The following is a 27,500-nucleotide window of genomic DNA, read 5'->3' as shown; positions in this document are numbered from 1 at the left end:
TGTGTCTGCACGTGTGTATGTTTGTGTGTGTCTGTGTGTTTGTGTAAGTGTGTCTGTGTGTGTGTGTCAGTGTGTGTGAGTGTGTGTGTGTCAGTGTGAGTGAGTGTGTGTATGTCTGTGTGTGTGTGTGTCAGTGTGTGTGTGTGTGTGTGTGTGTGTGTGTCTGTGTGTGTGTCAGTGTGTGTTAGTGAGTGTGTGTGTGTCTGTGTGTGTGTGAGTGTGAGATGGAATGCAACACATTTTTCCTACATATTCTCAATGATGGTTTCATAAAAGACTGATTGTTTCTGTTGGGTGTGTGTGTGTGATATCCATTCACATCAGCTCCATCTGTGTGTGTTTGATGGACAGGTTTAACTAAACGTAAAGTCTGAGAGTTGACAGATAAGAACACAATACCAGGAATCATGAGGATAATAACTGATAACCACCCAAGAGATCCAACACATATCTACAAATGCTTCTCAAACTCTGACACGAGGAATGTTCCTGGTTCAAAATACACCGATCAGCCACAACATTAAAACCACCTGCCTATTATTGTGTAGGTCCCCCTCGTGCTGCCAAAACAGCGCCAACCCGCATCTCAGAACAGCATTCAGAGATGATATTCTTCTCAGCACAATTGTACAGAGTGGTTATCTGAGTTACCGTAGACTTTGTCAGTTCAAACCAGTCTGGCCATTCTCTGTTGACCTCTCTCATCAACAAGTGTTTCCGTCCACAGAACTGCCGCTCACTGGATGTTTTTTGTTTTTGGCGCCATTCTGAGTAAATTCTAGAGACTGTTGTGTGTGAAAATCCCAGAAATACTCAAACCAGCCCGTCTGGCACCAACAATCATCCATGTGATTATCTAATCAGCCAATCGTGTGGCAGCAGTGCATAAAATCATGCAGATATGGGTCAGGAGCTTCAGTTAATGTTCACATCAACCATCAGAATGGGGAAAAATGTGATCTCAGTGATTTGGAGCGTGGCATGATTGTTGGTGCCAGATGAGCTAGTTTGAGTATTTCTGTGTCACCTATAGCCACTAGAGGTCTCCCCACACTCACACATCTCTGACTCAAATGCTGAAGGAGAAGTGCTGTTTGTTTACAGTGAAGCACTACCATGCGAGGACAAATTGCAATTTCATTAATTCAGTTAATCAAGCAGGCTTTATGGATACCATACTGATGTCTCAGAGGTCCAAATCTGCAGGTTCCAGAGTGTTTTGAATGGTTTTCCTCTTATCATACCATAAGTGCTACTTTTACTGTCACTGCAACATTTGTAACAACGGTTTTTCTACATCAACTGAATACAAATGTAATACATTTTCTCTGGAGTGCCAGCCCCTCTACATTCTGTGGATATTATTATTATTTTGGATTGTGCATTTAAATTCACAGTTTTGATCAAGTGTGTGATTTAGAACAGGCGGAGCTGCAGATTTAACAGCCCTTAGATCAAATGAACTGTTATTTTGTATATGCACTTCGCAGAGGCAACCCATTTAAAATCGTTTAATGCACACCTAGCAGTGGATTATCCCTTGCTTACTAACCGCATCTGTGTAAAGTTAAAGCCAATTTTACAACTTTGTTGCCATGATGATGTGATGACAACAAATACTAAAATCACTGTAAAAATGACGATTTAAACGACTTCACAGCTCAAATAATCCATGAGTTTTAACAGAAGAATTAATGTGTGTTTATATGTAATCATAATCTTCATATTTCTGACTTTAAACCCTCCAAAAATTGACTCCATTGACTTCCATTGTAAGTGTCTCAGTGGAACACAGATTTGTGCTTCTTTAAAGAAAAGTCCTTTAAAGCTGGTGGGACTCTTTTTCTAAGTGGAACGTCTGGTTAGGGCTAAAAGACTTGGACAAAAAAATAGTTTGAAAAATATTTCGATTGCGATTTGAACTACGAAATATGAAAAAAAAACTGGAAATATTATTCTTAAAAATGGTGTTCACACTTGAGTCCTGTTAAAAAGAATGAAAATAAATTCATAAACAAAACTGTCGGAGGGTCTGGGTAGCTCAGCGAGTATTGACGCTGACTATCACCCCCGGAGTCATGAGTTTGAATCCAGGGCGTGCTGAGTGACTCCAGCCAGGTCTCCTAAGCAACCAAATTGGCTCGGTTGCTAGGGAGGGTTGTGTCACATGGGGTAACCTCCTCGTGTTCGCTATAATGTGGTTCTCGCTCTCGGTGGGGCGCGTGGTGAGTTGTGCGTGGATACCGCGGAGAATAGCGTGAAGCCTCCACACGCGCTACGTCTCCATGGTAACGCACTCAACAAGTCACATGATAAGATGCATGGATTGACGGTCTCAGACGTGGAGGCAACTGAGATTCGTCCTCCGCCACCCGGATTGAGTCACTACGTCACCACGAGGACTTAGAGCGCATTGGGCATTCCAAATTGGGGAAAAAAGTGGAGAAAATAAAAATAAATAAAATAAACAAAACTGTGAAAGACAGAGGGGAAAAAAATCATCTTCATCACATTCACACTGTATCTATTGAGACCCTTCCCACTTTGTGAAAGAGTCTCAGCCCACTTTTCATTTTTTATTTTTTTGGAACCCAGTCAGCTTGAATATTATTTAATTGTAATACAATACTTAAAAATATTACAGAATTACAGTATATTGTTATCCAATAGCATTGTGTTTTTGTTATAATTTCTTAACTTAGATGTGGCATTGCTATGCAGTCCTTTCCCTTTGGCGGAAAACTGAAGGAAGATGTGCAAGTATTGAATCAAGAGCGTTTTAAATATAATGCGCTCAGCGCACGTCAGCACAACCTGGTGTACCGAGTGACAGATGTGCTCCGAGCTCAGTCCGGTGACTGAACTCGGAGCACATCTGTCACTCAGGACACCAGGTATAATTTGCATGTACTGAGCACAAAACCGCTCTGAAAACACTGAAACACTCCTGTATGATCCGGAGCCTCATACGTGCTCAGAGTATGTGTAATACACCGACCTCGTTTACACGCAGGCAGCACATTCGTAAATATTTACTTATTTAATTCAATCGCAGCCCGTGCCGTTTGATAATCGCACGAGGTCATATCATGATTTCGATTTTATTTCGATGAATCATTCGGTCATATGTCTGGTGATGTGCTGCATGTAAGTGGCGCTTTATGAATAGTTGCATCATAACACTTTACACAGAGTTAGTATGATATTCTATCATCAAGATTTGTGGTTATACTTTCAAAACTGTGAGGATATTGTTTATTCTGGTGCATTACTGTAATTGTGATTTTATTTTGTCCCTTACAAACTAAAAGAGATAGGGTTGGGAACTGAGAGCCGGTTCTTATTCAGTACCAGTTCCATTTTTAAAAATACTGTAACCGAGTGATTTTCATGACTTTCGGTTCCGTTAACATTTCTTGAACATTATTTGAATTGGTCACTGTGCTAAAATACTCTGACAGTGTTTCAAACACACAGCACAACCAGCAAAGTCCGATTCCCAAACGAACGTTCTTTTGGATCTACAGCATAAAACATACAGCACTTCTTACCGAACGAATAATTTCAGATGGTTCTTTTCAGAGAATCAAAAACTTACAGGACTGCAAGTCAATCATTTCGTCATGTCAGGCATAAAATGAGCCAAGAATTCAGGGTAATTACTGGATTTTTGTTGACATGCTAAATGTGTAGCTAAAGATACGTTATCAGTTTTATTCTAATTTGTGGTATTTTACAAAAATGAATGAATAAATCCTTAATTAAAAAGTCTGTGTAAACACACCATTTGCAAGAATCTGTTCTGTTAAAATCTGAAATGATCTCATCATTTAGTGACAGGCTGCTGAGGGCAGAAAATCCAGTAGAATTGCATTTCTTTTTTTCAAGCGTTTCTTCATTAGAAGTACCAAATAATCGTAAATGGAATCTTCAAGAGGAATCGGGATTGTTACATTCCTTACGATTTCCATCCCTACTGAGGGACGAGTTGAAATGATTTTATGAAGTAACTGACAGCATGTCACACATGCACTTCAATCCATTAACTAGAACTTATAAAAACACAACAGCAGATTCACTTTACTGCTTTAGTGTGTGTGTGTGTGTGTGTGTGTGTGTGTGTGTGTGTGTGTGTGTGTGTGTGTGTGTGTGTGTGTTGAACACATGCAGATGTTACTGCACTCCTGCAGCGAGTCAAAGCGTTTGAGCGACCTGCACTGATCTGATCTGCTGGAGGAGATTTATAATAAACTGAATGAAATAATCAATGGCTCTCACATGCATCTCTGATGTTCACAACATGCTCTGATGTTGCGAGTGAACTTTGACATCATTCTCGCAGTAAAATGCGCTGTAGTTGAGCACATGAAGCACTGATCATCGCAGCTGCGAGTTCTCACTTTCACACACACAGTCATATTTCTGCATAAGTGTTGGTGAAACCTTGAGCTCTTCACACAATGGCTCCATTCTGACCGCGAGTGCGAGACCGTCGAACCCTCTGCAAGTGATTATGAGCTCCGGTGCGTTCAGGCCGCATGTGTGCTCGTCGCAGCCCACCAGGAGGCCCTGTCATTCAGTGAGACGGGTAACCACTCGCCCTGCGCTGACGTCACACTGGAATCAGTCAATCAGGTGTCTCGCCTTCAAACCCTGTTTAATCTGGACGTGTGCGGCTCTGTGTGAAAAATAAGAGTTTGCATGCTGAATGCACTGATTTCAATGGAAATGACGCAAAACTGTAGTAACTGTGTTTTTGGGCAGAATTATTATTAAAAAAAATGTCCTATATTAATATGGTTTAACTATGGAATATCATGGTTAAATAACCTGTAGTAAAAGCATGGTTCATTTTAAAAAAGGTTAGATATTGCAAGGGAACGCAAAACTATTTACCAAAGTAAATTCCCTCCCTGTGCTCCTAATGGTTTCTGTTCAAACATGACACTTCATCGTTTCACCAATAATTGTAAACATTTCACTTTTAGTGCTCTCTAACATGCACATCTATTGACCAATGAGCATTTCAGAGATGTGGATCCGGACGTGCTTTTGGAAATTAAATGTGCTGTATTGCTACTTGATTTCTAATCGACACATCTCTTTCCACGCCTTCAAAACATATAATACACAATCTTATTCATCAAATACTCCATCAGAGCTTCCTATAGTGTGTGTAAACCAGATTCATATATGGACGGCATCCAGAGCAGATTTTGTGATGTAAAAGCAGGGCTCAAGTTTCACATCTCTTGTGCAACAGTTTATTTTTGATGCAAAATTGTTGTCGCTGCTTCAAATGGTGCAATTACATGATTTAATAGATTACAGTGAATGGCCGAACATTTACAGCCAGAAACTCACACTGTCTTTGAAGAGGGACAAATGCGCAGACAGACACATAAACAATAGAAGATAATTATCAGACGAATTTTTCAATTATTTGAAGACGAGAGATTTTTCTGCGGAACTCGAGCAGAACGAACATCTGTTTTGGGTCTGTGCAATGAAATTACACATGAGAGATTGCACTTATTTGGAAAATGGTTTCCATTTGATATTGGTGAAACAGATATCAAATAAATAAATAAACAGAATGCAAGCCTTGGGTTGAGTGAAATGCAGTGGCATGTGCAAGTGATGAAATATTAATGGGTGATGATGGCACTCGTAATGCAGTTAACCAGAACACAACAGCAGGACTCTGGGACTGAAATAATAATGCCATCCCACAGTGAGGACAAAAAGAACTTTAAACACAGAAAACCAGCGAAAACTTGGTAGATCCATCGCTCAAAAACACAAACCTTATTTCTGTTTCATTACACATTCTCTCTGCAATAATTTTGTCCCCTGGAGTGTTTTAATAAAGCAATTAAAATGACTTTACTACAGTTCAGGGGTGACACGACAGACAACTCTAAAGTGTTCTGGGTGGTTGCCAGTGTGTTCTGGGAGAGTTCTAGGGTGCTCTGGGTGGTTGCTAGGGTGTTCTGAGTGGTTGCCAGGATGTTCTGGGAGGCTTATAGGGTGTTCTGAGTGGTTGCCAGGGTGTTCTGAGTGGTTGTCAGGGTGTTCTGGGTGGTTGCCAGGGTGTTCTGGGTGGTTTCTAGGGTGTTCTGAGTGGTTGCCAGGGTGTTCTGGGTGGTTTCTAGGGTGTTCTGAGTGGTTGCTAGGGTGTTCTGAGTGGTTGCCAGGATGTTCTGGGTGGTTTCTAGGGTGTTCTGAGTGGTTGCCAGGGTGTTCTGGGTGGTTGCCAGGGTGTTCTGGGAGGTTTCTAGGGTGTTCTGAGTGGTTGCAGTGTGTACTGAGTGGTTGCCAGGGTGTTCTGGGTGGTTGCTAGGGTGTTCTGAGTGGTTGCCAGGGTGTTCTGAGTGGTTTCTAGGGTGCTCTGGGTGATTGCTAGGGTGTTCTGAGTGGTTGCCAGGGTGTTCTGGGTGGTTGGCTGGGTTTTCTATGAGGTTTCAAGAGTGCTCTGGGTGGTTGCTAGGGTTTTCTGAGTGGTTGCCAGGGTGTTATGATTGGTTGCTAGGTTGCTCTGACTTGCTGCTAGGGTGTTCTGAGTGGTTGCCAGGGTGTTCTGACTTGTTGTCAGGGTGATTGATTTGAGGGATCATTCATGTCTGGAGCACAAATGCTTCAGGACTTCACAGATCAAACGGTTCATTTTGACTTACTGTGATTTTGCCAAAAGAAAGCAGGTTTTGTGCACGAGTTGTGTTACCTGTGCAGCTGTTGTCCAGCAGGTGTGTGTTCGATCTTGTATCCTTCGCTGCGCAGCACGTCAATCACAGTATTGTTTCCCAGAAAATGACCTGAAATACAAACATTAATTCTCTTTAGAGTTAATCCACACACACACACAGCCTGCAGTGCGGAAGGGTCTGTAATGTAATACAGTAAGTGACTGATGACCACTGATATACACAAACATGTTTTATCATTGTGGGGACTCTCCATAGACTTCCATGCATTTTATGGATTTTATACAGATCTAACGATAAATTCTATCCCCTAACCCTAACCCTACCCCTAAACCTAACACTCACAGAAAATGTTCTGCATTTTTACATTTTCAAAAAAACATTGTTTAGTATGTTTAATAAGCCACATCCCTCATGGGGACCGCTGGCTGGACCCCACAGTGTAGGTTTTCTCAGGTTTTACTATCCTAGTGGGGACATTTGGTCACACACAATGTAGTATAAACATGTATAGTGTGTGTTACAGGAAGAGTGTGTTGAACATGAGAACTCTATTGGCCTCTGGTGATTTCCTGAAATGAAGTTAATCACTATAAACTACCTGTACATTCACAGAGGTTTGAGTTCTATATTTCCCACAGATGACATCATGTATTTTGCTGTGATAACATCAGGCACTTGAAGTGTAGACAAATAAGTTAATAATAATGAGAGTGATCTAGTTTAGTTTTGAGTTGCTGCTGTTGTTATTGTGGGTGATCTTTTGTGGTCACTGATTTTACTGGCTCCTGGTTTGAGACACTGTTATACATGGCAAAAAAAAAAATTCTAGTTGTAAATATTTAATATATTCTCACTGCTTATGTGTGGAAAAACCAGCTGAGGAATGTTTCTGATGAACATATAATCTGTGTGAAAACCATTGACTGATCGACTGCCATCTAAAGTAAAAGTGAAGCTTTTCTGGAGACATATATACTGTATTTTATTCTATATACTGTGTGTTATTCTGTGTTATTTTGAGCACTTGCTAACACAAACACAGCGTGCAGGAGGGATATCACAGATATGGGTTTAATCAGAGTTAATGCATTCATGGAAACACAAGTCGACTCTTCAGACATTAACTGCATTCGGCTTGTTTCTTGTAAAAACACAAGCGTACATTTAAACTCACACTCATGCTCATGTCTTATTAGTGACCATACAGGTTGTGCACTACGCCTCAAAAGCAATATTGACATGCATATGAAAGTAAATCCTTTGTCAATAGTTTAAGTATTTATATGGGGGTTCACACACTCTAATTATCACACGTAACTTACAGGATTTACATTTATCTTCATTCATTCAGCAGTTCTTTTATCCAAACTGACGCACAAGTATGAAACAACAAGCAATTTACAGCACGACTTCAGAAGTTAATAATATTTATTTTGAAGTCTCAAAAATTGCCAGAGGCTTGTGCACAATTGAGTCCTTTAAGCATCACAGCTGGAAAAGATGCTGTAAAACACTGAAATGAACATATAAACTCAGCAAAAAAAGAACCGTCCTCTCACTTTCAACTGCTTTTATTTTCAGCAAACTTAACATGTGTAAATATTTGTATGAACATAAAAAGATTCAACAACTAAAGACATAAACTGAACATGTTTCACAGACATGTGACTAACAGAAATGGAATAATGTGTCCCTAAACAAAGGTGGGGGGGGGGTCAAAATCAAAAGTAACAGTCAGTATCTGGTGTGGCCACCAGCTGCATTAAGTACTGCAGTGCATCTCATGCTCATGGACTGCACCAGATTTGCCAGTTCTTGCTGTGAGATGTTACCCCACTCTTCCACCAAGGCACTTGCAAGTTCCCAGACATTTCTGGGGGGAACGGCCCTAGCCCTCACCCTCCGATCCAACAGGTCCCAGACGTGCTCAATGGGATTGAGATCCGGGCTCTTCACTGGCCATGGCAGAACACTGACATTCCTGTCTTGCAGGAAATCACGCACAGAACGAGCAGTATGGCTGGTGGCATTGTCATGCTGGAGGGTCATGTCAGGATGAGCCTGCAGGAAGGATACCACATGAGGGAGGAGGATGTCTTCCCTGTAACGCACAGCATTGAGATTGCCAGCAATGACAACAAGCTCAGTCCGATGATGCTGTGACACACCACCCCAGACCATGACGGACCCTCCACCTCCAAATCGATCCCGCTCCAGAGTACAGGCCTCGGTGTAATGCTCATCCCTTCAACGATAAACACAAGTCCAACCATCACCCCTGGTGAGACAAAACCATGACTCGTCAGTGAAGAGCACTTTTTGCCAGTCCTGTCTGGTCCAGCAATGTTGGGTTTGTGCCCTTGGCGACTCTGTTGCAGGTTATGTCTGGTAACGACCTGCCTTACAACAGGCCTACAAGCCCTCAGTCCAGCCTCTCTCAGCCTATTGTCTGAACACTGATGGAGGGATTGTGTGTTCCTGGTGTAACTCAGACAGTTGTTGTTGCCATCCTGTACCTGTCCCGCAGGTGTGATATTCGGATGTACCGATCCTGTGCAGGTGTTGTTACACGTGGTCTGCCACTGCGAGGACGATCAGCTGTCCTTCCTGCCTTCCTGTAGTGCTGTCTTAGGCGTCTAACAGTACGGACATTGCAATTTATTGCCCTGGCCACATCATAACCTCCGTTCCCTGATGTAGGGAACGAGACGTTGTGTCGATGTAGTGACACTAGGGGTCACTCTTGGGAGCCCTGAACACCTCTGCTTTTTGAAAAAAGGCCAATGGGAATTGGTGAGTGGAATTTGCATGCCACTCCCCCGGACATATGGGTATAAAAGGAGCTGGTATGCAACTACTTATTCAGGTTTTGTGCTGAGGAGCCGAGACAAGGTCCCGGCCATTTCAGTGGGTAGTTCAGCATTGTGGCATGAGGGAAACAACGTCTCATTCCCTCCAACAGGGAACAGAGTTTACGAAAATAACCAGGACATTCCCTATCTGTCACTCACACGACGTTGTGTCAATGTAGTGACACTAGGGGTTCCTATACAAAACGCCACAACTAGCTGAACTGTGTTACGTGGACTGGCGGTGCGAGACGGGCAGACTGCTGTGTGCCTCGTAGCCAGCACACCAGGTCATCACGTAACCTCCCCCAACGCTCTTATGAGCGTCAAACAGTCCTTCGGGAACAAGTCAACTGCCCAACAAATAGGGACAGGCTAGCACAGCCGTGGCCTCTTTTCCTCTTTTTTCTCCCCAAAAAGAGTGGAATTTGTTAACCGATTGGGGGCCATAAATGTCTATGTTGGGGGGATGTCACTCCCAAGGGGAAGACACCATGGAGACCACACCCCGCCCAGAGTAGGGGGGGTATTTCGAGTGGAAATACGTCACATGGTCTTACCGAGTCTTGTCGGAAGTATGTCATGTGGAGAAGTTGCATGGTAGGTCCTACCCGAGGGGGGAGGAGTTTCTACAAGCATGGTGACTGGGAAGATGCAGTTTACTGACAGGGAAATGATTTAGCAGAAGATATATCACATGGGGTCTCCTATGGGGAACCAGCGCATGTGGAGCACCTACCCCAGCACAGGGCTTAGTTAGCACATGTACTGGGCCGGCAGCGAGTTTCTCCGCAAACTCGTCTGCCACAGGGCTAAGGAGGAAAGTCATCTAGGTATCACAACTTGTGAACACGACTGGGAGTCAAAGGCGCACGTCTTCACCTCATGGGAGGGGAAAGGTGCTATACGCAAGCGGTACACCCGGCCAAATGTCCCGGAACTTACCTGTTCGGACCTGACAACATGCGGGACGAAACCGGCTCAACCTGGACATTATAGAACCTCGCAAAGGTGTTGGGTGTCACCCAGCCCACTGCTCTGCAGATGTCTGCCAAAGAGGCGCCACTGGTCAGGGCCCAGGAGGCCGCTACACTCCTAGTAAAGTGGGCTTGTAGCGTCACGGGGGGCGGCATGTCCTGAGCGTGATATGCCATCACAATAGCGTCAATGACCCAGTGGGTGATTCTCTGTTTGGAGACAGCGCTTCCTTTCCGCTGTCCACCAAAGCAGACAAAGAGCTGCTCGGAGCTTCTAAAGCTCTGTGTGCGATCAAAATAGATGCGTAAGGCACGCACCGGACACAGCAATGCCAAAGCTGGGTCTGCCTCCTCCTGGGGCAGCGCTTGCGGGTTCACCACCTGATCCCTAAATGGGGTCGTGAGAACCTTGGGCACATAGCCCGGTCGGGGTCTCAGGATCACAAGAGAGTAGCCCGGACCGAACTCCAGGCACGTTTCGCTGACAGAGAACGCTTGCAGGTCCCCTACCCTCTTGATGGAAGTGAGCGCAGTCAGGAGGACAGTCTTCAAAGAGAGTGCCTTAAGCTCAGCTGACTCCAGGGGCTCGAAGGGGGCTCCCCGTAGACCCCGAAGGACTACAGAGAGGTCCCATGAGGGAATGAGATGCGGTCTGGAGGGATTCAACCTCCTAGCACCTCTCAGGAACCTGATGGTCAGGTCGTGCTTCCCTAAGGACTTACCGTCCACTGTGTCGTGGTGTGCCACTATAGAAGCTACATACACCTTCAAGGTGGAGGGGGACAGCCACCCCTCCAGCCTCCCCTGCAGGAAGGAAAGCACCGATCCGACTGCGCATCTCTGGGGGTCTTTGCGTCGGGAAGAACACCACTTAGTGAACAGACACCACTTCAAAGCATACAGGCACCTCGTAGAGGGAGCCCTAGCCTGAGTTATCGTGTCTATCACCACGGGTGGTAGGCCACTTACGTCTTCCACGTCCCATCCAAGGGCCAGACGTGGAGATTCCAGAGGTCTGGTTGTGGGTGCCAGATGGTGCCCCGTCCCTGAAAAGAAGGTCCTTCCTCAGGGGAATGCGCCGGGTGTGGGGGGGGGCTGTTGCGAGGAGCGTGAGGTCCGAGTACCACATCTGGGTGGGCCAGCAGGGTGCTACTAGGATGACCTGCTCCTCGTCCTCCCTGACCTTGCACAGGGTCTGTGCAAGTAGGTTCACAGGGGGAAACGCATATTTGCGTAGTCCAGGGGGCCAGCTGTGTGCCAGCGTGTCTATACTGAGGGGTGCCTCGGTCAGGGCATACCAAAGCGGGCAGTGGGAGGATTCCCGGGAAGCAACAGGTCTACCTGTGCTCGACCAAATCGACTCCAAATCAGCTGGACCCATTGCATACGGCGCCCCAGCCCGTCTTGGAGGCATCTGTCATAACCACAAAGCGCCTGGAGACCTGCTCTAGGGGAACCCCTGCCCATAGGAATGCTAGGTCGTTCCAAGGGCTGAAGAGGTGGAGACAGATCGGCATGATGACCACGCGATGTATCCCGTGGCGCCATGCCCATTTCGGGACTCGAGTGCTGAAATGGTCTCATATGCATCAACCCAAGCGGTGTGGCAACTGTAGAGGATGCCATATGCCCCAGGAGCCTCTGAAAAAGTTTCAGTGGAACCACTGCCTTCTATCTGAACACCTTCAGACAGTTCAGCACTGACTGTGCGTGCTCGTTCACGAGGCGCGCCATCATCGAGACTGAGTCCAACTCCAAGCCGAGAAAAGAGATGCTCTGAACCGGGGAGAGCCTGCTCTTTTCCCAGTTGACCCAAAGCCCTAGACGGCTGAGGTGCCTGGGCACCAGGTCCCTGTGTGTGCACAGTAACTCACGAGAGTGAGCTAGGATCAGCCAGTCATCGAGGTAGTTGAGTATGCGGATGCCCACTTCCCTTAGTGGGGCAAGGGCTGCCTCTGCGACCTTCGCGAAGACGTGAGGGGACAAGGACAGGCCGAAGGGGAGGACCTTGTACTGGTATGCCCGGCCCTCGAAATCAAACCACAGGACTACCACCGCGAACCAATCTTAATGCCGGACGCTCGCTAAAATGCGTTTTTGCTTCAGCATCTTGAACGGGAGTCTTTGCAAGGCCCGGTTCAGAACTCAGAAGTAAGGGCTGTAGTAAGAGCGAGGTCAGTCGCCGAGTGCAGTTCCTGCATCAATCCCGGGTCAGAACTACCCTTGTGCAGCTCTTTTTTTTTTTGTGCAGCACCGTAGGCCTTAGCCGTCAGAGACGATGTAAACCTACAGGCCCTGGATGGGAGCTTCGGGCGCCTCTGCCAGGTGGCGGCACTCTGGGGGCACAAGTGCATCGCAAGCGCCATATCCATCTGGGGATCACCAAATACCCCTTGGCTGCCCCACAATCGAGGGAAGTGAGAGCGGGGGAGCTGAAAGATCGGGATCGGGCAGTAAAAGGTGCCCCCCACGATCTTGTCAGCTCCTCGTACACTTCCGGGAAGAAAGGGACCGGGGCACAGCCGTGAGCGGCGCTCTGGGCCCAGGAACCAATCATCGAGCCGCGAGGGTTCAAAAGAGCCGAATAAGAAGTCGAACTCGCTGTGAGACGAGCCGGCGTCTCATCCAAGAGCCTGACCGTGGCAAGCGAGCGTGCTGGGGAATGGGAGGTCCGTGGGGGTTTACCCAGCAGAGGTGCTCCCATTGAGGTCCCCAAATCGCCCCAGTGCTAACCGGCATGGCCTCATACCCGTAGGTAGAAGGACCAAAGCGGGGAGCCACTGGGGTGGCTTGCATTCTTACGAATGCAAGCCGCGACCACAACGTTGCCATGGTCATGTTCTCGCAATGAGGACAAGACCCATCCACGAATGATGACTCCGCGTGGGCAGCGCCCAGACACGTAAGACAGCGATTGTGGCCATCAGAAGCAGAGAGATAACAACCGCAACCCGGAATAACACACAAACGGAAAGACAACTTTAAAAAGACGTTTCCGTGTGTGCCGATCTTTTAGAAAGAAAATATACTCTTTTAGAATATACTCTTTTGCTCTGCCGAAGCGCCCAGGGGCATTCTCTGCACTCCACGGGTGCAGAGGGGGAGAAGCCGCTGAAATGTGCCATAAATCCAGCAGTTTTAGGTGAACGGTAAAGAGAACTGAGTTTGAATTGAATTCAGTGCACTGAATGCAACCGCTTGGCTCCAAAGAGAAAATCTGAATGAGTGGTTGCATACCAGCTCCTTTTATACCCGTATGTCCGGGGGAGTGGCATGCAAATTCCACTCACCAATTCCCATTGGCCTTTTTACAAAAACCAGAGGTGTTCAGGGCTCCCAAGAGTGACCTCTAGTGTCACTACATCGACACAATGTCGAGTGAGTGACAGATAGGGAACATTGTTTAAACCCTTTACAATAAAGATCTGTAAATTTATTTGGATTTAAAAAAAATTATCTTTAAAATACAGTGTCCTGAAAAAGGGATGTTTCTTTTTTTGCTGAGTTTATTAGCAAACAGCTGCGAATTGTGACATTAGTGTTAATGCCAGAACTGAATGCCAATGAGAGGCATTAAACTCACATTCTCTGTTTTCAGGAACTAAAAAAAAACACATTAAATCCAACTGATTCATGTGAGTGAGTGACACAGAACTGCTGTGAATGACTGTATTGATCTGTAAGTGAACTGTTGAGCTCATGCCAAAGCAAATCCACAGAAAACACTCGGCACGTCTCACGTGGAGCACTCAGAACCACTCGCTCAGATCGATGGCTGAGATAAGAGCTGCTAAGCGCCTAAAAGCTTTTATTCAAAACTTCCTGAGCTGGGGCTTTTAGCGCGGCCCCGCTCTGTGCATGCAGTTGTTTTCTTAAGGGCCCGTCAACTAGGCGCATTATACTGCATGTATTCATGCGCTCAGGTGGCGACGTTCCACAGACCCACGTCCAGAAAGCGTCCTGTGTCCCTCAGCTTCCTCTCCAATTATTAGAGCAAATGGCACATCTTAAATTTAGTTTCTTTTCCATACGCCGTAATATTTATATTAGAGCTGCGAGAGGCATACGGCACTAATAAACAACTGCAACAGCATTACACACCTGTGTGTGTGTGTGTGTGTGTGTGGGTCTGTGTGTGTGTGTGTGTGTGTGTGTGTGAGTGTGTGTGTGTGTGTGAGTGTCTGCGTGCGTGTGAGTGTGTGTGTCTGCATGCGTGTGCTTGTGCGTGTGTGTGAGTGAGTGTGTGTGTGTGCGTGTTTGTGTGTGTGAGTGTGTCTGTGCGTGTGAGTGTGTGTGTGTCTGTGCGTGTGAGTGTGTGTGTGTCTGTGTGTGTGTCTGTGTGTTCGTGTCTGTGTGTGTGTGCGTGCATGTGTCTGTGTGTGTCTGTGTGTGTGTGCCTGTGTGTGTGTGTGTGTGTGTGTGTGTGTGTGTGTGTGTCTGTGTGTGAGTGTGTGTGTCTGTGTGTGCACGTGTGTCTTTGTGTGTGTGTGTGTGTGTGATAGAGAGCGCCTGTTGATGCAACATGAATTGCTGTAGGCAGAAAGTGACTGATTCTTAACACAAGTTCCTGGTCTTATTGTGAAAAATTCATCAGTGCTTCTAATATGTGTTCAGTAATGACAATTCTTAAAAATCACACACTTATTCTTCAGACTTTGGAGCACACATATGTTGGATGATGGGATGTAACTACTCATTATACGGCCAAGATGGACAGGGATGCAGTCTCTCTTACTGTGTTTTTCTTTAAGATGTAAGATCTATCTTCTGTCACAGACGGGCTTTGTAACAAGAGTTTGTGTCAGAGGAATCCAGCAGCAATTCGTTTTATTCACCCGTAAACACATCAGAGTTTCTGACCAAAGAGAAAGTTTCCAGTTAATTCTCGTATCGTGTGTCGTTTGTTGTATATTTATCCTTCTGCTTACAGGCAGATTATGGATTTACTAAACCACAGCTGTTATTTGTCTTTGTCAATCGACACTGAAGGGGTTTCACATCATCTATTAAACTCAAGCACTAGAATCGTATTAGAGCGAACAAGAGCTACAGCAGAGAGACTGTATGATTATATATTATTATATTCTCCTGCAGTTCATGCATCAATACAACACTACTTTATTATTATTATTATTATTATTAGCTGTCTATCTGATGGCACTAGTTGAGAAAACCCTGTGCCTGAGGTAAAACTGCAGCAATGCTGAGTAAACGTGGTAATTACGATGAAAATGTACAGACTCGCTCATTCCTGAGAGGTCAGACTTTGACATTTAACAGACCGGACAGACTGGCTCCTGCGCTAACCTTTAACTGACGCGGGATCAGGGTTAAGGGCGTGAAGAAGCTGCCCTCGTCAACAATAGCAGGACTAATGGGATATTGTAGCCAGAGGAAACTAACCAGTAGGTCAAAATGATGGCCTGCTATCTACTGAGGAGACACTAATTGTTGGAACACAGCCAGACAAACGCTGTCGTTGTAAAGTTCGTCTGGGTGCCGACCGAGTCAAATAATCATTTACTGCCACATCAGAACAGAAAGAATGAATATTTGAAACACAGAGTGCATTTAACATGAGAGAGTTCTGACTAAACTAGACATAATACTCCTGCACTTGGGTTTTCCTGTGTTGTAGGAGCCTTTTCAGATTATGGCCAGAAACACTTTACAGAGATACACAAACACAGACGTGAATGAAGCACACTGCAGTTGCATTAGTAACAGCGCTTTGAGAACCAGTGAGAAGTGACCCGGCACCCGTTTGAATTTGGCACAATATTCTCTGTGCAAACCCATTTGATAACCCCACGTATTTCACTGATTAAACTAGTTTAAAATCATATTAACTGGCCCAACATTCTAAATCGATTAACTATAGAATGGAATTTTGGCAGAAATCTATTCATACATATTCATAAACCTTTTTTTACTGAAAGTTCTAATAAATAAATTATGGGAAAAATGACTTGACGACTTATATTTTGAATTTATAGTTTCTACATGTGTTCAGACTACTTTGTTTCATAACAAAATGCCATAATTTGTCTTACAGAAATTAATTTAGCCCTTTATAATTAGGTGTTAACTTTGAACAGATGTTACTGATGTTAATATCAGTTTTAGTGCAAATCAAATTTAGTGCAAATCAAAATGAATACTTTACTGTCAAATGTTCATTAGGGTTAGGTTAGTGGTAAAAAATGTAATATTATGTATAATTGCACTTATTTGGTCAATGCACTAATAATATGACTATTTTTATTAGCTTCTGTCTTGTATTTTTTCACTTTATCCCCCCAGACCCCCACTGGAGCTACCATCTGGAGAACTTGGTGGCACCGCTCTCAAATATTAGTCTGCAGCCCTGTGTCCGTTTACACACTTGTGTAGAGAATTGGACCAAAGTCTGAATTGAGAGCTCACTCGGTCAACTTATCAACCCATTTGTGCACTATGAAATACAACTTTATGCCTTTAGTAACTGCAATGGGGAAACAATGTCTGTACATTTAATTTTAGTCCCACTGAAAATGTATTAATATAAAAGTCAGAAATGTGTCCAAAGTGTACAAAGAGCTTCCAACGTCACAACCTGGATCTATAGAGGTGATTCTAATAAGTTGAAATGAAAGGTTTGTTGTTGTTGGAGTCTCGTGTCTTGGCATAAATGTGTTTTTTCATCTTGGCTTATTAAACACGGTGTTGGATGTAAACACTGTCTGAAGTCCAACAAAGAACCAGTGCCAGCAAAAGAGCCAAATAAAATCTCCCCAGTGTTATTTTAACGCTCAGCTACGTGCTCATTAATACTCTTTACACCTCCGTCCAAATCTGTCATGATGCATTTACTGAAGGAAATTTCATAGGTCTCGCGGAATTTCAAATCTTAATTATTGTCGAGCGCAACTGAAAACACACTGGAGACCTTCAGAGGAGACTCGGGACGAGCAGAAATCCGTTATAAGTGGGAACGAGCTAAATGCATGGGACAAAACAACTCCAGCACATGTTTTTATAATACCGTTGTGTTATTATTGGAAGCACGTGCGAGCTGAGTGTACGCAGAGGAACGTTTAATGGCAGTTAACATCGTTTAATTCTAAGTGCTTGAAATTCATCCTGAATGAGCGGCACTCGCCGGCGGTTAGTTGAAAAACCACATGCTGTCAGTTCACTAACAAAGCGCTGATGGGACTCGAGGTTTTCTGCGTTGTGGGTTTGAGAGATACTCATAACTCTTTAGCCAGCGATTGTGACAATACTTTCTTGCTGCGTATGAGACACATTTCATATATATTTATAAATATTAGGCCTATATACAGTATATCAGTGTTGGGTAAGTTATTCAAAAACGTAATCCACTACAAATGACTAATTCTGTCAAATTCATAATCAGATTACTTACTACTATAAAAAGAAATTACATTACTAATTACGTTACTTTTAAGTTACAACACTGACAGAAACCAATTCAAAATAATGTCTATATAAGTCAAACTCGTCAGCACGTTTCTCTTATAATGGCTCGTTAAGGGCTCAGAAACACCAACAAATGAACATAATCCATGATTTAAATGCATTCTTCATAAATAACATTATTTGAGAAATGTGTAACCCAAAGCAGTGTGCTTAAAAGTCATTAACTTATTTGAAAGTCAGTCAGTGTAATCTGATTGCAAGAATTTAAAATGTAATGCATTAAACACCTTTCTGACTAAATGTAAAGATTACATTGACTAATTACTGTCCTCTCGAACTCTACTTCTCACCTCATTAAAACACTATCTGTTCTGTTGTTATTTATTGTGTGTGGTCATCTGCACCAAGAATAATTCCAGGTAAAATAATATTTGGGGGGAAAAAACAAATTCAAAATAATGTCTATATAAGGAGAAATCCTGCCGATCTGTAGACGCTCTTTGTGCCTGTGTGAATACACGTTACATGTGTTTTGGCTGCAGATGTGGGCAGATTCACAGATAGCATCTCACTAACCAAAGATCCGTTCACCACCGCCAATAAAAACCTGCGCAATGCCTGAATTATAATGAAAGAGAATTCCAGAGGCAAAACTGGGAACAGCGTGCGCTTTAGAGAAGCGTTCGACAGAATCTACCTGCCAAAACACTCGGAGGAAGTTTATCAGTAAAGCTGAAAGGCAAGTATGCAGCACCTGTCTGTCTGCTAATCTACAGACTACATCTGTACAGACAGAGAGAGAGACAGATAACAGACTGTGCTTTGGAGTCGGTGTGAATGGAAAGGTCACGTCACACAAAAGAGGGAATGTGAAGTGATGGCAGCGTGTGATACGGGGAGATTTGAAACGCTTCTACAGGGACGGATCAGCTTTAATAGCAGCAAACGATCAACAAAGAGCGCACAGACTTTATATGAGCAACAACTTTAAACTACAGCAGGACCGACACACAATGACGGCCACAGTCACTTGATTAATTAAAGGAAGAGTTCAGCTTCTGTCATTTCAACCTCATGTTGTTCCAAACCTGTATGCTGTTATTTTTCCATGCGACACAAAAGGAAAATGTGTGCAGAATTTAAAACAGCTCTTTTCCAAACAACAGTAGTTCATCGTGAGCACGGCTGTCAAACTTCACAAACGGTTCATTATAAACCTTCATGCAAAAATAAACAGTTGTATTGATGTGTGTGTGTGCGTGCGTGTGTGTGTGTGTGTGTGTGTGTCAACATCCTGTTTTAATCGTGTTTAATTTTGGAGTGAGATCTGCATCGTCAGTGTAATCATGCTAATGGTAGTAATGGACACATGCCATACTCAACACGTTAACGGAGTCTGTGTGTGTGTGTGTGAGTCTGTTTTTACTCATGTGTAAATCACTGACACCCAATCCACTCCGTACACCCATAATGCACTGCACAAGAGAAATCAGTGTATAAACTAGGTTGTCAAGACAAACTTTGATGTTGCCTTGACAAAGCGTTGCCTGAAACTTTAAAGTAGTTTTTTTTATAAATTGAAGTCTGAAGGTTTAGATAGATTGTATAGATTGTTTTGTTTTGACAGTTTGGGGATTTCTGAAGTTTAATCAGTCAGAAAAGTCACAGCAGCCCGAGTCAGAACAGTCTGAAGGTCTGTGCAGAGTTTGGTGGATGCAGCTAGAAATCTCAAGGATGAGTTACAGTCAGAATATAAACACTCTAAACCAACATCGTGTTCCGTAATGACACAAACAGTTCGACACACCAATTAAAAAATGTCTACATACAGGTATAAAATGCCAAAATCTCAGATAATTTCTCATTATGACAGTGTTGTGTCCTGATCATAACTACCAAATATTCATTCATTTTCAGGATTTTAACCCTTTAAATGCCAGTTTGTTTACATAATGCCTTTTTTACACACACACACACACACACACACACATTTCTCAATACACACATACAAATCACACTCTGACATCCATACCAACACACACACACACACACACAATTTTATCTGCATCATTTATTCAGTTGTCCTGCAGTGCGCTATAATACAGCAAACAGAAAATAGGGAAAAAGCTTGTATTTGCTCCATAGGATAAACATGATAAATGGCGCCATCTGGTGGAATATATTAAAAATGTATATTTTGAAGCCAGGGCTCCGGAATGAAAACATAATATCATAGAATTCATGATTTTATGCTTTAATGGCACTGGGATCAAATATTGCAGTTTTATTGGGTTTCAATGGGGACATTTTTGTCCTGAAGGTCCTGAGTGGAACTATTTTGTGTACACAGTGTATTATAGATGTATTATAGGAACTGAGGTTGAAATGTAAAAATTCCCCCAAAAATACACACCTTTGACAAAATGTATGTCGTTGGCATTAACACAGCGAAAATAATTGAAAAAACAAAAACGAAAAAGACAAAAATGTCCCGAAGGTTAAAAAATACAGTATTTCCAGACAAAATTTACCAACTTGCTAAAATGTGCTAGCTACCCAAGTATTAGCTCTAGCAGTTTGCTAGCTAGCTGATTTAACATATCATTTAGTCAGTGTCAGTGTCAGTGCGTCAAAATGTATCTGTCATAAATTTTAAAAACTTACAAAAATAGAAAACTTACATAGGAAATGCATATTGGTCATCTTGAGGTAGTGATAGAAAAATGTTATTTTTTTCTGAAATTATGACCAAGAAATATGAAAATGACATTGGTGAGGGTCACAAACAAGATTTTTGAGGCTTTCATGGAAGATCAAGGAAATAAATATTTTTATTGATAAAATATTCCAAACGTCTGACACCTCTGGGTCAATTTAACCCCCTTTTGCATTCTAGGGTTAAAAGGTTTAATCGAATTCATTACATGATATGCTGATCAATTAATCAAATTGTCATGCGTATTTTGTTGATTCATGTCTTTTATTTTGAAATGTTTAGTTCCTGTTCCTTTGTCATGTGATTTTCATGTTCATGTGTCATGTTTTCATTGGTTTATTGTTTAATTATCTTGTTATCAGTTCTGTTTGTTTATTGGTTTCTGTTCTCCCATGTCTTGTATTTAAGCCCTCATGTTTTCTGTTGTCAAGTATTGAATGTGAGTGTAGATGTTTATGTCAGGCCACGTTTATATTTAGTTAGGGTATTTGGATTTCACGTTCTGTAATAAACTCTTCACTCCTCCTTCGTCGTCGTCATCATCATCATTGCCAGCACCGTTACAGAATACTTGACCGACTATGAACCCAGCAGTTTTACTCATACGGCTACATCAGGGGAATCGTCCCCTGAAGGAGTGAAGAGAATCCAAGTGCAGTTTATTACAGAACGTGAAATCCAAATACCCTAACTAAATATGAACATGACTAAAAACTTGACAAAAACATGGCTTGACATAAACATCCAACACACAATGGAAAACCTGAAGGCTTAAATATATTTGCTGGAAAAAGCCCTCAAATAACAATAATACAATATATAATAAATAATTATACATCCAATATATTTAGGAATATAACTATTCAGATGATTAAAATGCATTACATTGTGGCAGACGAGTAAAGCATTGACAATACAATACAAAAAGTGTCTTTAGAAGGCAATTTATTGTTTATTTCCATTTTATTGAACATCAGTCTATCATTGGCCTGCATTTCACAGCAATCCATTTGCAGTTGAATTCGTCAATCAGTCCGCGATAGATTTATTATAAGGGCTTTTCTAAGGATGCGTCAATGTACACATGCGTCAGACGGATGCTTTTGGAGCGACTCACTTTGGTTGTCGTGTCATAAACAGTGTTTTTAGGTCGCTGTGTCAAGTTAAACGTAGTTTGAAACTTAGAAAAACACATCTCGAGATCCCTGCGTTCTCAACTGCGCTCCGTCCAGCTGTTTTTGAACGCAAGAACACGTTCTCATCTTGAGCTGTTGCTGAGTGTGCTTTGTTCTCTGTACAGCTGGAGTTTCTCTTACTGCCCCCTACTGAAAACAGGTGGTACTTTATATTCCTTATTACGGTCTGGGGACATGAGAAATTGGGTTAATTTTAATTTAATTTAATTTTTTGCAGCAGAGAACCGTGTCAGATGTCTCTTCATCATTCTGTGTCTTCTGTCATGATTCATCACTCGACTGATAATAAATGGATACGTGATGCTCTCGTCTCTTTCACAAGACTCGGGTTTGGAAGTTTCGCTCAGGGAAAAAACATTAAACTGTGTTCCAGGAGTCACAGCTCTGGGTCATGTGAGGTCAGAGTTCACAGGTCACATGAGCTCACTGTGACTGCTCGGACATCCTGGTGCTGCTGAACTTCTAATTTCAGGGATGTGTTTTGGGTTTGTCTGTGTCCAGTTGAGCAGTAAATTATGTAACTGACCGGTGGCCAATCAAAAGCACATTTATTCTACCTGCATAAAGTCCCACTGTGGTCCAAACTATCTGGAGTGAGACCTTACACACACAATCTATCCTTTAAAGTTCAGTCTGTGTGTAACGTTCCCATTTCAATGCACATTCAGTTCAGTCAACAGCATTTGTGGCACAATGTCCATTACCAAAAATACTTTCAACTCATCTCAACGTAACTAAACTATTATAAGTATAATAAAACATATTGTTATTAAACATGCAGTAAATCTAAAGGTTGCCGAGCTTATGATGTCATGCCGTTCTTACCACAGTTCGAGTTCCATCAGAAAAAACTGATGGACGAACTTGTTCGGACATTATGACACAAATGCTGTCGAGCTCAACTTCTTTTGAAACGAACACTTTTTTAAAACAGAACAACAAAACGCGTGTTCTTTGCGCAAAGTGCAAACAGTGTTAGATGCTATTTACACTCCTTATTAAATACTAAAACATACAGTAGTACATGGGCATCACTGCAATGTGTTTTTTGTGTTTATTTAGAGTCCCACAGACATCATGCACCAACCCCTAAACTAACAAACATTAACCATGGTTTAACTACAGTAACCATAGAATCACCATGGTATATTGTAGTAAAATCATAACCTCAAAATTAAACATGGTTACTCTATAAACCCCTTATTACTGTAGTAACACTATTGTTAACTGCATTTAAACTATGATTTCTGCAGAATTACTATAGTAAAACCATGGTTAAACTTTCAGCGTTCAGCGTGACCAAATCACTGCGAGGAAATCAACCTTTTATTTAATTTGTATTTATTATTATAAATAGTATCACTAAAATATTGCTGTAAATTTACGACCAAATTCCTACAGCAATCCACTGTGATTCTGAAATACAATAGTTTGCTGTTAAAAATGTTGCATTCTGGGAGATCAAGAGCAGGCTCCCTGTGAAGTGACTAGTTTTACGGTAAATAGCTGTTGTTTGCAAGGCATTAGGGGAAAATGAAGATTTAAAATCATGATATCATCTTGGTGAAAGTTAGTGGCATTTTGAAACTTATATTTTAAAACCCCCCATGAAAAAAGTTTGAGGCACATCAACTCCTCTGTTCTTTATCATCTCACATCAGCCTTCACTTGTCTGTCTAATGAGAAGTCAAATAAAAAAAAGTATAAATCATCCTTTGAAGCAATGTACATATCACATGTAAAATGTTGCCAGGATTGAACATTATATCATTTATTTAAAAAAAAAAAACCTGTACACAGTAAAATAACAGTATAGCACTGTATTGTGGGTTATAATGGTGAAATACCCATAAGTCTTTGCGCTTGAATAAGCATGTATGCTTTGGCAATGTATTTGGGCTAAAAAAAATAAAATAAAATAAAATTAAATTGTAAAAATGTGTGTTTAAGTAAACACAAGTTGATGCACTGTGCTATTTGTAAGACTGAATGTCCGATGCTACCTTGCAAATGGCACTATATGTGTCAATAGTGATGCATTACACATAAAACATAAAAGTAAAAACAGTAAAGGATATTTCAGCAAAATTATATCAGAAAATTGAGTGTTTGATGTTTTTGATGAACTTACAGCACAACACAAGTTGACAAGACACACACAGATATCAACTCTCGGCATACAAAACGCAACAATGGTGACAATTAACAAACATACTTTTACGTAAAAAAGTAAAAGCTGAACATTTAAATACAAGTAACTTAGACTGCAACAAAAACAACGTCACAATAAACCAGTGTCACGCTGGTTAGTGGAGTGGAAGAGAGGTGACGCTGGATCAACTTTCAGGCTTTTAATAAAGAGACGCTGGAGTGGAACAAATATCACACTAAACATAACAACGTAACAATTCAAGAACTGACAAAGGAATGGAAAAAACTAGAGGGTGTTTATACAGAGGTGCTAATGAGGGAATGGAGGACAGGTGAGGAGGACTGGAAACATATGGCAGTGATGGGGCAGTGCATTATGGGAAATGTAGTTGGGGAAATCTGAAGACAGAGGACAAAAACCATATCAAAATAAGAGTCCTTGGAACAGAACGGTAAATAACTGTGACAACCAGTAAATAGTAATTTCTTCATGCCGCAGTGCATGCTGGGAAGCTGTTCATTTCAACAACCGTAGATAGTATGTAATTTGACAGCTATATGCTGCTAAATTACAGTTGTATACTGTATCTGTAAAAACAGGATCTAGCTGTTAATTTCAGCAACAGCAAGACACCGTTAATTTTACAGTAACTTGTTGGCAACCCTGCTGCCAGTTCTTTACTGTTTTTTGATGGGAAAATCTTTAACAGCATATTAAAGGAAATATTAAGAGTGAAGACAGGAACCAGAATGGGGTAAAATGGGAGAAAAGGCAGATGTTCGCACGAGAAAAACACAAACACTTTGTTGTTCCACCCCATGCCACTGCAGTGACACATGAGGGCACAGTTTGTCCTTATTTTCTGTGTTTCCACCAAACTATTGAAGTGCAAATAGCCATGCTGTGTGTGTGGCAGGTGCTGTTTACACAGTGCAAATAGTCACTCACTTTTTTTAAATATCTAATAAAAATACCCAACAGGACAGTGCTGCACATCAGCATAAGCTCGTGACAATGATTCCAGAATCCGCTGCATCTCTGTATTGATGTCTCGGCTGATCTTCAGCTTCTCTTCAGTGCTGTCAGTGCTCAGAGAGACTCAAGACTGTGGTTCTTGGTAGACTGCACTCGTAAACAGTTTCACAGTCATTCATATGGCAATAAATCACAGCAGCACCAAACAGCCGCCTCATAAAGCACAGGCCACAGAGCTACAGTAGGTCACCGGCGGCCCAGAACACACTGCGCTTTAACAACCGTTCAGAGCGACATGAGGATCTGCGGCTGTTTAGTGCTGCTGCAAATGTCAGGTCATGAGATGAGAGATTTTAAAAACAAGATGTATCTGACAGACCCAGGGGAAATTATTATAAACGTCTGATTTAAAAGGTTGCATCTTGAGAAGCTCCAATATTCTTTGAAAACCTTACACCCAAAAATCCACCAGTTCCTTAACTTCACTGAGTGTGAAAAGAAAGAAAAAACCCAGAGTGAAATGTAAACACTGAACCGAACAACCACATTCCACATGCCAGCTGCCACAAATATTTAAATTTCTGGGTTTTATCTAAAGAGGTTGATCTGTTATTGCTCAGGAGTCTTAATGGAGCTCTCAGTTTTGTTTCAAGGATTAACTTCTGTCTCAGATGTTTCTCCTAGCTTAGAGAAATAAAATTAGACACAACCGAGTCAATTGTTGACATACAGAAAGAGCACAGAGCTCTAAAATGAATATAGATAGTATAGCTCAGATCAGCATTGGAGGAATGTTTGAGTTCATACTGAGATCTGTGACTTTTGATTGCATTTTCTGGTATCGTAGCTAATCCGAGCACAATGTAAGACACTGTTGAGATCTCTCGTGAAACTCTAGAGGAGACTCACGTGAGATTACTGGAGTCTTTATTCAGCAGGAGACAGCAGCAAAAGTCTCAATCTGATCTCAATGTAATCTCATTGCTGTCTAGATGAAACAATTAAGAAGTCCTTAAAATGGGGCGTTTCCTTAGGAAACAACAGCTGAGTAATTCATATGGAGGTAAAAGTGAGCTCTGATTTGTACGTTACTCATCGTATTTCATGCCACAATCATCCGTCTGTTTCCAGATCAGAAATAAACAGCAACTCTGATCGCTTCCTTTAGTGATGTGAGTTCTGAGTCGTAGATTTGCCATCTGAACTGAATATGATGAAAGAGAACAACTGGGTGCCACAGATTAACACACAGACAACAAATAGACAACAAGTCTTTCTAAGTTTCTGAGTTGTCTTCGCTGGTTACACGCAACATACGAGTGTGATCACTGTTTTCTAATCTCTCTCTATTAAATATCCACGATTATATAGTTGGGTTTTGTTATTTGTATTTAGCATTTTTTTCTCTGATGTATGCGTCCCGATCAGAACAGATCTGCGACACATGAGTTCAGGACTGCAGCTGTAGGTGATGTGCCGATATCAGCGGTGATTTAACGTGACCAATAACGGCATCTATAAAAGCCTCCACTGTGGTCATACATCATTCTCTCTGTGCTCGACTCTCACTGGTGTTATCGGGCCCCGAGAGCGCTCTCATCTGAATCAGGATCACTTAGACTCACCTCTCAGGACCGGCGTCTTGTAAAGCAAACCCCTCAGGAGCGTTGCATGAAACTGAGCCCTTGTTAGTGTGCACTGCTGCCATCTCTGCTTTCACTCACACACTTCCTGTAGCCACAAACTCAGCAGACTGTGAAGACCTGCTTTAACCCGACACACACACACACACACACACACACACACACACACACTAAATGACCAGATTCAAGTGTTTATGAAGAGCTGTAAACTGCACTGATGTCTGTGTGGTGTGAGCGCCCAGAGGAAAGTTGTTATTGTTCAGATGTTGCTCCTCAATAGCTCAGGAAACCTAAAGGAGATCTCAGTTATGTTGTATGTATCAACTTTGTTTCTGATTTGTCTGATGTTTTCCTAAAATTCCTTTGGAGGAACAGAAATAGACACAAATGAGTCGATTGTTGACACAGTAAGAGTGTAGAACTATAAAATGAATGTGGTATCTCAAACAAAATAACAAAATCAAAATATGCAGTTTAGTGTCATTATACACAAATATCTGACTGCAGATTGCTACGAATGACCAATCACAATCGAGTATTCCAGAGAGCCGTGTAGTAATGATTAATAAGATCTCGTTGTGTGAGGAAACAGTGTGGTAATCACGTGAGACATGATAAAGATCTTTCAGGTGTGAACACAACACGTCAACTGACAAGATTAAAGTGTTTGTGAGCGTCACTTGAGTACACGATTCTGAGAGGAGCAGAATTCCTGTCATCACTCACTGACCTGAGATCTGTGCTAATGAGCCATGATCATGTACAATGGAATGCTAATGGCTAACATTGTCTCGCAGGCATTCTTTGTTGTTTTAACCCTGAACAACATTATCTTATCAGCTTCAGTCTGCACTGGGGTGATT

The 27,500-nt window shown here is 42.4% G+C and overlaps 1 protein-coding gene across 1 annotated transcript in view; it reads right to left on the bottom strand.

Annotated features, from left to right (window-relative positions):
* LOC127433331 (metalloprotease TIKI1-like) overlaps nt 1-27,500 on the bottom strand; it is a 67,921-nt gene that overhangs the window by 5,344 nt on the left and 35,077 nt on the right. The window contains exon 5 of the mRNA XM_051685133.1: nt 6,725-6,815. Within this exon, the coding sequence (XP_051541093.1) occupies nt 6,725-6,815 (91 nt within the window). The remainder of the gene's footprint in view (nt 1-6,724; nt 6,816-27,500) is intronic.

Source organism: Myxocyprinus asiaticus, chromosome 4 (genome assembly GCF_019703515.2).
Source record: "Myxocyprinus asiaticus isolate MX2 ecotype Aquarium Trade chromosome 4, UBuf_Myxa_2, whole genome shotgun sequence".
NCBI lineage: Eukaryota > Metazoa > Chordata > Actinopteri > Cypriniformes > Catostomidae > Myxocyprinus > Myxocyprinus asiaticus.
The sequence above is the reverse complement of the archived record's forward strand: the minus strand, read 5'-3'. Positions and strand labels throughout refer to the sequence as shown.